Source organism: Centruroides sculpturatus, unplaced genomic scaffold, assembly GCF_000671375.1.
Source record: "Centruroides sculpturatus isolate CEXI.00-Female unplaced genomic scaffold, Cexi_2.0 scaffold2055, whole genome shotgun sequence".
In the NCBI taxonomy this organism is placed as follows: domain Eukaryota; kingdom Metazoa; phylum Arthropoda; class Arachnida; order Scorpiones; family Buthidae; genus Centruroides; species Centruroides sculpturatus.
The window spans coordinates 21,143-33,805 of record NW_019386232.1 but is presented as its reverse complement, the minus strand read 5'-3'; the positions used below and the strand labels follow the sequence as shown (position 1 = coordinate 33,805).

General features: G+C 26.3%; 1 protein-coding gene across 1 annotated transcript in view; it reads right to left on the bottom strand.

The window, feature by feature from the left end:
• Positions 1–6,948: 6,948 nt before the first annotated feature.
• LOC111614189 (polypeptide N-acetylgalactosaminyltransferase 1-like) overlaps positions 6,949–12,663 on the bottom strand; it is an 18,357-nt gene continuing 12,642 nt past the window's right edge. The window contains exons 7-9 of the mRNA XM_023355569.1: positions 11,654–11,767; positions 8,060–8,203; positions 6,949–7,528 (exon numbers count right to left, since the gene is read on the bottom strand). Coding sequence (XP_023211337.1) covers positions 7,361–7,528; positions 8,060–8,203; positions 11,654–11,767 — 426 coding nt within the window. The 3' untranslated portion in view covers positions 6,949–7,360. The remainder of the gene's footprint in view (positions 7,529–8,059; positions 8,204–11,653; positions 11,768–12,663) is intronic.

The window sequence follows — 12,663 nt, the reverse complement described above, 5'->3', positions numbered from 1 at the left end:
CAAAAATATTTTATTGTGTTTTAACATAGCATTACACTTGTGATTGTACAATTTCTAAACATATTTCATTGTAAAGTGCATATAAAAAGAATTATCAGGGTTTCCAGACAGACTAGTTTAAATATATTTACACTTTAATAAGTTATATAAAAGCAAAATTAGTATGAATTTACAAAAATTTAAAATAAATTTATAATCAACATCACAGTATATAACTTGTCAAATGTTAGAACAAATTGGTTTATTAATGGACTACTATTGTTATATTTATAACAACAATAATTCATTAATATACTTAAATATAAAATGAATTATCTACAGATATCAAATTATCTGTGTACAAAACACAATTTCAATGTTTAATTAGATACACAGCATAACATCACTTTTACAATAATCATATTTCATATGCAGATCATACTTAATACAGTATATATAAATTAGTTGTACATGTTAAATAATGCAATTATTTAAATAATGAATAATGAAATGTGCAAGAGTTCAAAGTCCTTTGGATACATTGAAATATTTTAAGTATAAATTAGAGAGTATAAAAATTGCATTCAGTTTGATGATTAAACCTTTTGCATAATTTTTATAAGATTTTCAGTAACTATTTATAGTTTATAACCAATTTATAAAATAAAGTTTTTATCTCATCTATATTAAATGATATTTCAATAATAAAATACTTTACCATGATAAGAATTCATAGCTAAACAAGGGCTCATGATCCCATCTGCAAAGCATTCAAAAGTGAATAAAGTCAACCAACTGTTGCAAATGTCCAAGGGCTGATAGTGTAGAAGATGGNCATTCTAAATTAATTAATTTAATCCCAATTTTTAAATTTAAGACATGGTGGCAACTTAATTGACTACCTTTAATTGAATAATAAAAATATAATAAAATCTGTATATTTAATTAATCAAAATCTAGCCCACAAATAATCTGGTTTGATTAAAATACTCTATTACTAATTAAATAATTATTAAATTCAAATCAAAACATTTAAAATAAATTCCAAATTATCATCCATTTTTAAACAATATTTTATGGAGTTTATAGGCCTACACATAAAAATTAATGTAAAAATGTTACAAAGAAAGCTACAAATTTATATTAAATTAAAATGAGATATCATTAATATATGGGAAATGTGGACAGAGGATTACAAATCAGCAAAGCCATTGGTATTCATTTGTATTATATAAACTTTTTCTAGCCATTTTAAAATACTTTACCATGATAAGAATTCATAGCTACAAATTTATATTAAAAAACAGTGGGATTGTAATTGACATAAATATGATGATGCTGACTTTAAAATTAATTATTGGAATTGATTGTACAAAGTAAACAATGCATTAAAACAATGCATATAAAAAAACTTTAAGGCACTAATAAGGAGAGTGCATATTCTCAATACATTCACTATGATAGTAATTGAATTATTTCTAAAATTGTTGTCATCAATTTTGCCTGTTACAGGAAGGTTTGACCTGCAATAGAATCAGTCAGCATAGATAATGAAAAAGAATGAATGCCCTAATCCAAACAAACTGATAAATTATGAGGTAGTCTGAATTAAATTTGAAACCTCTTTATAGAATTTTTTTCAATAAAGCCAATGAAATTGTTTAAGTGAGGGCTACTTTTGGAATTAGTTCATGTCAAATGAGTAGGTACTGGTACCTATTATAAACAATATCATGTTCTTTGTCTTAAAATTAATTTAATTATTAAGGATATTTTGAAGCCTAGCTGCTTCTCTGCACAATATATTCCTAAATATTTTTACTTTGAAGTGTGAAAAATTAGTCATTCAAAAATACATTTTATTTAATTATAAATATATAATTCTTTTAAAATAAAAATTATCCTTTTAATTTAACATCATTTTTAAAATTGTCAGTTTATACGTATAAAATATGTGTATAAACTGTATTAGATACTGAAGAAATGATTGACCATATGATGATTTATTTTATAAAAAATAGATCATCTCTATGGTGAATATAGATTTCGTAGCAATAATTAAAGATTTGAAAACTTTATAGAATTATTTATAAAAAGTCTAGATGATAATATATTTCTATTGAGAATTCTAGATAATAATTGAATCTATGCTCTCAATTAAAGCATTTTGGAAGTTTTTGAATAAAAAACTAAGTATTTTTTAAACTGAATTTTAATTTTAAAATATTTATATATTTTATACATTATAAAAACTTTCCTCTAATAATATTTACTTAACAAACTTATTATTATTTGTAAGTATGTACTATTATTTTTACTTTGAAATCTCGGAGATGAAGATTGAAGATTTGATTAAATGTTGACTTATGTTAAATCTTTATTGATTTTGTCAAATAAAATAATTACTATTAAGAATAGTTTAAAACTGATAACATCATTATGCAATTGATACTTTCATTAAATTATAAATTCAGAATAAAAGAAAAAAGAAAATATTATTGCATTAGCTTACTTAAAAAATATTTTTAATGCCTAATCAAAATTAAACTATAATTTTATTTAACTAAATGAAAGTTGTTTAAGATTCAATGAATGATTTTTACAGTATGATGCTAAAATCATTTAATTGCAACAGTGCTTACAATGATGACAACTTATTTCAAACTGTAGATAATTCATAAATTAATTCTTATTATGCACCCAATATATTTAATACTGTATTATAATATTATAATACTTAAATATTATTAAACAATGTGAAGTTGAGTGACACTGCTATTCAAGTCTATGGAATTAGGCAGTGAAAAGGGGTGAATTGGCAACATGGTTGGAACTGGCTGTTCCTTTTTTTTTGGGGTTGAGATTGGAAGATGTTAAGTTTGTGCAGGGAGACTGTGGTGACTTTTATATTACTGTCTTTAATTAGAAAAACAGTCTACATAAACCTTTTTAAGTTAATAGGCTCCCTTTTGAGTCAAATAGTCTAATTTCACAAACTAACAAGTAAGATTAGATCAATAAATAATCAGCCAAAAGCAACAGTATGACTAGTTGCCTTTAGCTGGTTATTTATTGATCCATTCTTATATGTTTCAAGCTGTTTCAAAGCTAGTGTATTGGAAGATTTTTTGCAATAATGATGATTGTTCTGAATACTGTGATCAAAAGTCAGATGCATTTTAATTAATAATGATGAATGGATATGAATTATTAAAATTATTTGTACTATGTAAATTACTTCATTTGATTAATAAAATTTTGTAATTTCAGTAACTGAAACAATCAGCTATGAAATAGAAATAATTAATCATGAAAAAGTTATTAATTTCAATTTAAAATAATTTTTAGAAGTAAACAATATGAGCTGTTATTGCATTTTTATATGAAATTTTATATTCATGTACAGTAGAAGCTCCTTATTTGCACTTTTTTCATATTCACAGAACTAAAATTCATTTAAAGTACTTGGAAAATGTGTGCAAATTTCAATGCATTCTTGGATTCATGAAGAGAGTAGAATGAATTTTTAAATTAGAATACAGAAGTTGTCTTCTTTTAACTTACATTAAATTTGTAGTTATTTTCTTCAGAATTATCACAGTGATTGAAGATAACAAAAAGACAGTCAACAAAAAATAGATTTTTGTGAGCTACATCTAGACATTAAAAAAATCCAGACATTGATATTTTGTGACTGCTTGTTTAAAGTTAAGATGGGTTTATGAGATCCTGAATAGACTAGAAAAAGTTGTGACAGCAGTAGAAAGCCAGCTCTCAAAACACAATTGGTCTTAGTTTCAACTTATTGGCCAAAAGGTATGGGATATCTGACAAAAGTAAGAAAAATGAGCAATTATTTATTGTGACATTGTCACAATACCAGGCTGCAGTTTGAAAAAATTGCAGACCTATAAATTCCCACTGTCCATCTTTCCTTGATCTCAAGAATGGAGTTAGTTAGATGAAATCCAAGACCAGATATAGAAACCTTGGGCAGGAGGCTCTGATTAAATATACGAATCTCCAATGTAAACCGGAAGTCATGTTATTTCAATTCAAATCTTTTCCTCCTGAAAGCAGTTAATAGATGACCAGCACAACTATTGTTAAAGGAAAAGTATGTGTGCAGGGGCAAGCCACAATTAATTTGAGGTGGAAATAATATATTTTAAATTAAATTAATTAAAAGTATGATTAAAAATTGCAGCTTATCATTGTGACAATGTCACAATAAATAATTGCTCATTAATCATATTTTTAATTAATTTAATTTAAAATATATTATTTCCACCTCAAATTAGTTGTGGCTTGCCCCTGTACATCATACTTTTCCTTTAACAATAGTCATGCTGGTCATCTATTAACTGCTTTCAGGGGAAAAAGATTTGAATTGAAATAATATGACTTCCAGTTTGCATCAGAGATTCGTATATAGTTAATCGGGGCCTCCTGCCCCTAAGGTTTCCAATTCTGGTCTCTGATTTCATCTAACTAACTCCATTCTTGCAATCAAGGAAAGACAAATGGATGGCATTGGGAATTTATAGCTCTACAATTTTTTCAAATTGCAGCCCAATATAGTACTTTACAGGGAACATATCGTGAGAGAGAAAAAGTCTGCACAAAAAACAAATCCAGGTAAAGAACAGAGTCAACCAGCAGCTATTGTTCACTCTCCTCAGTGACACCAGAGATGTTCCTTTCACACTGGTTGTAGTTGTGGACGTCAAGAGTTACTGTCTTTTCTTGTCTCCTCATCCTACAACTTACTTGATAAAGTAATAACCTGATGAAAAGAAAGGATTGCACTACAAACAAACTTTGATCAAAACTTTCTGATCTGGCTTGCAAGTTGGATGAAAGGACCACAAGAGCCATTTTTCAATTAGTCAAAAGTGAGTTGGGCATCAATTTTGTGCCCAAAAAAAGCAACTTTCAAAATATACCCCAACTCTGACTAATTGAACAATTTTGGGCTTATCAGACTGATACTCCTGAGCATTAAAAATCATTTGTCTCTCTCTTAAAATAAAATTTAAATTAACCGTAAAACTGTGCTAAGATCTCAGAATTTCTTGCATTGTAATAGCACTTGCATTTACATGGATAATAAATGTGTTTTATATTAGTATACATTGTAAAAATCAGCATTATGTATTTGAAACAGATTTCAATTATTTTTTACATTTCTTTTTGCAAATCATCAATGTTTTTGTTTAAACATTGTTTTTACCTATACTTTTCTACTAAAAAGTTGTCAGGTTTTTCAATGTGTTAGATGCTTGCAACCAACAGGAGTTGCAGCTCAACCAAGCTCCCAGTGAGGCATGCACCACATTCATCCAGCCATGCTAGTAACACTACCAGTGTAAACTTAATTTATATTGTTAATAAAGCTTTCCACACAATATATTTATCTTTTGTATATTTGTGACAATTTTGCAGAACATAAACTTCTGCATACATGGAGCTTCTACTGTATCAGAGAAATGTGTAACAGAAATATGTAATATAAAATGAAAGAAACTTCTGTAATCAGTAGTAGTAAAATATGTAACTTAAATATGAAAATAAATCTTTTATTATAATAAATATAAAATAATAAAAAAAATTATGTGAATTTATAAGAAAAATAAGAAGGACTGTTATCTCTTTAGATAAAAATACAGTAACTAGTTTTTAAAAATTATTAGCTTATTGCATTTTCATTTACAATTATTTTTAACTTAAAAATAATTGTAAACTTGATTTAACTTAAATTTAATTAAAAAAATATTTTTATTTGTTTATAAGTAGTTGATATTACTCTGACTGAAGTCAAAACTATTTATTTAAGTATTAAACTTGGTATAGCATAGATTGAATGGAGTAAAAAGTCTATTTTATAAATGAATATATAATTGTAATTGATTCAGTTTTAAAGTACAGTACATTCAAAACTGAATCAATATAAATTTCAAATATTTTATCCTAAATTCTTAGATACTTATTACCATATGTATATACTTTTGTCAATGAAGAAAATTTACCATAAATGAATTATTAAATAAATAGAAATAACCAGTTTATAAGTTTAATTCCTTTTTTAAAAAATCTTTTAAGGCAAGAATTTGTTAAGAAAAAAAATACTTATGATCAAGTGTAGTAACAAAATTATATTTAAAGAAACATAATAATTAAATCAATTGTTTAATAAAATTTTTCAGCAGTATGGTATTGAGAGAAAATTTTAAATATAAAATAAGGATGTTAAGGTTAATAATATATCTATACTTTATTATAGAAATGTATTTAATATTTATCAGTTTTGAATCATCTGGTAATGCTATAATATTTTATGCATTTAAAATGATTTATAACTGAGAATATTCAGTATCAGCAATTTATTTACAAGAAAAAGAAGGAAAAATCTAAAATTGAATCATAAATTGTAAAAAAAAATATTAACCTATCTCTAATACCTTTAAGTAAAAATTATCATTGTAAAATAATCCCTCAATTTGTGTGTAAAATTGGAATATCAAATATAAAAAGTTATATTTGATGTTATAGTTTTGTTGTATATCTAAAATACATTATTTTTAATATATAAGAATTTAATCAACTAATGCTGGATATGCTAAAAACATTAAATAATTATTACACATTTTAAAATAATTTTATACTGACAAATGTATGTTACTTTAATATTGCATTATAAAATTAATATATATTTTATTTGTTTAACCATAACAATTTTTTAATAATAATAATAAAATATTTTAAATATCTAAAATAGAGATCAATGGATAGTAACAAAGATTGGCTTATTTCTTCATGGTGAAATTTTTGTGTACAATTATAAATCTATGCCATATAATAATTAAGTATTTGCACTAAGTCATTTTTGAAATATTTAAAATTTTAATATAGAATTAAAGTTATATATATATATATTTTTTTAAAATTATTCTCTCATATATAGAAATATTAAAAATGAAGATTCCATTGCATCATTGCATTTCATTTCTTATATTACATTAAATTAAACAACATTAATGAAATCAATATAATTTAAGTAAATTTAGAAAAATGTTAAGGCACGGAGGAATACTGTCAGTTTGATTGTTCAGTTTATAAATTGATAATTTTAGTATTAATCACAGATCTCTTTAAAAGAAAATAAATACATTTGTATATAGTTATACTTTCATTACTTATAAATTATTCTAAATATAAAATAGCAAACATATTTTCTTCTTAAGGGTAAAAACTTTCTTAGAAACACAACAAGATTAAAATAAATTTGATTTTTTTTTTGTTTATGATAAATTCTTTTCATGAAATAATTTCACAGTAGTTCAATCAATTTTGTGTAATAAATAAATAAAAACTAAATTTTCTATTGTTCAATTTTGAAACTGATCTGTGGATTTATATCTGTATATTTCTCAAACCACCATATCTGTGAATGACCACCATGGCAGGGAGCAACATGAACATCCTTTCCAGCTCTGCTACCTGTGACATCCAAGCATTTGCCTGTTGCAACATGTACTAATGCACCACCCTAATAAAATTAAATATTTTTTACCATTAATTTCAAATTGCATACAAAATTGTCTGAACACAACATATAAAATTACTAAAATTTTTAAGAATTTTTAAAATTAAGTTTTAAATATCATATCAATAATAGTCGAAACTGAAACTTCCACAGTATATAAAGACACCACACTTTTCCAGCATTTAAATTTAATTAAAACTAACATTTTTGGTCTGATTGATAAGACTTCATCAGATTTTTTTAAAAATCTGATGAAGTCTTATCAATCAGACCAAAATTTAAATGCTGGGAAAATGTGTTCAGTGTTTTTTATACTGTTTAAATATCAAAATGTATATTAAATTATATTTAGCAGTTTAATTAACACAGAGTAATAATTCAAGACAACATTAATCATTTAATTAGCCAAATTCTAGCCTGATTTTTCAGATGATCATTGATTATCACAATAAGTTTTCTAATTCTATTTTATTAAATATTTAAAAAGTATAAAGTATAATCCATAATTTTGCTTGTTCTAATTAGGAAATTTACCTTTGTGTGTTGCCATTCCTGATTTTCTCGTCTTCCATGACACTTAATCATCATGACTTTCATCTGTCTTTTCTGTGGCTGATAATTGACTTCAGCACAATTCTCCTCTCTTCTTAATTCAAAATTATTTGAAAGTGAAAAAAGCTGAAATAAGATATAAAACTATTTATAAATTTGTGTATTTTACAGTATAAATAATAATTCAATAAATTACTACTATATTACATTATATTTTAGTATCCACAAGAGCCATNATTTGTGTATTTTACAGTATAAATAATAATTCAATAAATTACTACTATATTATATTATATTTTAGTATATAATATAAATAATTAATAAATTATTTATTTTCATAAATATATATAAGAAAAAAAATTATTAAAAATTAAAATATTACAATCTTTCAAAATACTGTGAAAATAATAATTATAATAAAGTATAAAGTTTAAGAAAGATTTAAGATAGTATCACAGATAAAATAGCTATCGGAAAAAATTGTATTTATTGTCTATGGTAAACAAAATTACCTTTGCATTTTATAGAATTACAGTTTGCAATAGTTTAAAATAACTCTATTGGTAACCCAGTCTGATAAAAATCAGTCAACAAACTTATAGCTGCCAATAGTTATGCTTACATTTTAAATTACAATAAAAGTCAATTTTTAATTACAAAAATTAAACTATCTGAATATACATGTCTGAATGATGCTGTATAATATATACAGTATATTATAATAAACAAAACCATAAGAAGACATTTACATGTTTCTTGTCAAACTATTTTATGTGATATAAATATAATACAAAACTGATGATTAATTACAGGAAAAAAATCTAGAGTAGTTCCTATGCAATGTGAATTTGATATAATTAAAAAAAAATGAATAAGAAGAATTAAACCTTAAAAGAATGAAGCATGAAAGATGTGACATGATATAACACAAATGTACTTAAAATAAATACAAATAGAATTTGCTGTTGATATTAAATCATTTTTAAATGAATAAACTCATCAATTGGATATAAAAATTTCAAAGTCAAAGTTCTAGAGATTTGGGAAACCTTACTCTATCACAGAGCACAATTACTTCCACTTCAATGGGCGGAAATACCAGCAAAAACAGGGTGTACCAATGGGCTCATCACTGTCTGCTATATTAGCAGAATTGATCATGAGACATCTTGAACACAGAGTCTTTAGATTCCCTCTCACAATAGCTTACCCCTTGATATACTTGAGGTACATGGATGACATTCTTTTGGCGTGGCAAGGGAGGAGGACTCTTTTCTGATATTAAAACATCACCTCATGAGTGTATACTCCTCTGTCAGCTTTACCTAGGAAAAAGAATCTGGGGGAAAAAATTGCATTTTTAGACTTGGACATCTCCAAGTCCCAGCGAGGTTTGTCCTTCTCCATACACTATAAATTTGGTAGCATTCCCCCAATTATCCCTGCCATGGCCTTTCAGTCATAACAGTATATTAATGCAGCTAGCCCCTTTAATCAGAAGGACCTTTTTGGTGCCTTCCACACAATATCTTACCAACTCTGAATTGGGTATCATCCGCACAGCAGTATGTGCAGCAGGATATGGCTCCACCAAATACAACTATATCCTAAACAGAGTTAAAAGATCCCTTTTCCCAGCTACTACCTTACATAGCCCAAGGGTCTGGACAGTAGTCTGCTCCTTTCTGACATTTTGTGGCTGCCTCACAGTCCAGATTTGCCATATTTTTAGGCAAGATACCTTACTTTTAACCATCACCCTGTGCCCTAGTCTAGGGAGGCTTTTATGTAAAGACAGGGATGCGGTTTCGATCCTAGAAAAGTAGGGCATGTATTCTATTCCATTGGAAAACCCAATGTCTGAGGCACTCACCCACTATATAGGGGCAACCCCAGGATGTTATCCAGCTCCATAACAGAGCACCAATGTTCCGTTGCAGGGGGTAGCTGTGACACCAAACTATCTAAGATGGTTGTGCAGCACCACCACATCCCACTTTGGGACTCTGTGGTGATGCTCAGCTGCTGTGAGGAACGGAATTTGGTGTACATTTGGAAGGCCCTCTTCACCACTCTGCTGTCTCCTTGCAACTCTCCCACCCTTGAGTTGCCTGGGATTTGGATCAGTCTATACAAACAACTATACCTGCATTAGTTCCATTTCTATACCTCTACTTTCTCTGCACAGTAAGGTGCATGCACGACAGTATTTTATTATTTTTAAACCTTTTCTTAAAAATAGCTAATTGCCATTCCTATTTCCTGTGCTGTAAGATGCATGTGCAATGATGTTACCCAAATTAAATTAATACTCTAATTTTGTGTTATGTTCTAAATGGCTAACATCGTTCTTGTTCTCTGTGCATGTGTGACACTTATGTGTATTTTAAATCAAATTCTTTATCTTTAAACTTGTTATGTTCTAAGTGGCTAATGCCATTTTTGTTCCAATTGAAAAACTTGATCGAAAGCCTATTTGATTCTGGTTCTGCCTGAAGACGACGTTTATAAATATGTCGAAAGCGCTCGCAGGATATTAAAACATTTCTTAAAATGTTCTTTAATGCCTTTTTATGTGAATTTTTCTCTTAAATCAGTAAAATTGTTGGTGTGACACTATGTATTTAAGTTACTTAACAAAAAGTCAAAATCATTTATTTATTTTTTTAATCTACTATTTTCAGTTTTGATGGGCAGATCAGACACATGGACATAACTGAAAAATAGTGTTTAAATGAAAGAAAGAAATACTCATAGAAGCAAAAAATTAGCAGAAATTTGATTTTAACTAAAAAAACACACACACACATACACTTACACAAAAAAGAAAGCTAAACAGCTTTAAACTTGCATGATTCCAAAACGCTTTCTTCACTAGTAAGAGAACTGGACTGTGAAATTGGATTTTTAAAAAAATTACATTAATTTATTTCATCTCATAATTAGTTTAAAGTTTAAACTTACTCTCAACCCTCATAATTTTATGAGATTGAGTTTAAACAATTTTAAATATAGGTTTAAAAGATATAGATTATGAGTTCTTCAAATTTGAAATTTTATGATATATATACACATTTCATAAAAATTACTGACTTATTGATACATTAATTTTTAATCATGATGGAATGACATAATAATTTTCAGATTAGATTGGACTATACTATTATTATATATTGCAACTAATTATTGTTATTACTGCTACTAATAATAATTAAATGGTAATAAATTTGGCCTAGAGGCATTTCTTAGCAAATCTTAGCATTTAATTATTATTAGCAGCAGTAATGTAAACCAATCTAATTCAGCAATTGTTTGACTTTAACATAACTATTGGGCTTATGGAATTTATATTTGTATAATAATTTTCTTTCTTGATTTATGTTCTTGGTACATTTGGTTACTTAAAAGCAAAAATAATGATTCCATATTAATTAAAAATAAACTAAAACAAGATACATTTAGTATCTTTGACACTTCTAAATTAGAAGAAAGAAATTGAAGTACTATAATCAAATCCTTTTAATTACAGAAAACTTAATTAAATTAATTTAATTACTAAATGTTAATTATTTTTACCTGATTCATTACAACTCCTTTCTGACTTTTACACATAAACAGACCCACAGCATGAGGATAATCCTCATCTCGATTTAAGGTATCAAGGCACAAGTTTGTAACTGGATTTCTAACCTTTAAATGTAAAGCATATAAAATATGTAAGCTTATACAAAGATTGAATCAAAATAAAAACTAAAACATAACTGAGTTTAATTTCTAAATTTTTTCACAGAAAATCTAAAATTTCAAATAAAAAATTTAATCAAATTTACTACAGAAACAAAATATAACAAAGCTGATAAAAGCTAACTTTTATCAGATATACAACCAACACTGATTTATAGAATTTAATTTAAAACAGATGTATTAATGTTATGGTTTATCATAAATAGTAGAAAATTATTTTAAAAAAAATAATACAATTACATAATAAACTAGATTAAATTAATTTAATCTAGTTTATTATCTAATTATGCTATTATACTATTGCATTATATAATTATTATTTAACTAGACAAATTAGATGATTCATTATTTTCAATTAAACTGTCTGTTAAATTCAATTAAACTGTCAAATTATCAAAGTTCAAATAAACATAAATTATTAAGTAATCAAATAATATATCATTACAAATACAGAAAAACCTTGTTATTTACATATCATATAATTCAAAGTATCATGTAATTTGAAGTCTAGTCCAGTCCCTGGCCAAGAGAACAGGATTTTGCACATATAAACTAAATACAGTGGTTTTTCCAAAAACGTCAGTCTATGAGGCGTTAAATATACTTGAAATTATTTTAATTTACGAGCGCTTGCGACGTAAATAAGCACGTCGTCTTCAGGTAAAATTAAATTCGAATAAAGAATTCGAACCATACATTTAAATTTAAAACATTAACGATACTAGCCGTTTTTGAACATACAAAAAAGATTTTAAATTTAAATTTTTAGAATTAAACATTTAAAATTGGTGCGCATGCGTTTTAAAACAAATAAACATCGATTGGAGTGGCTATTAATTATT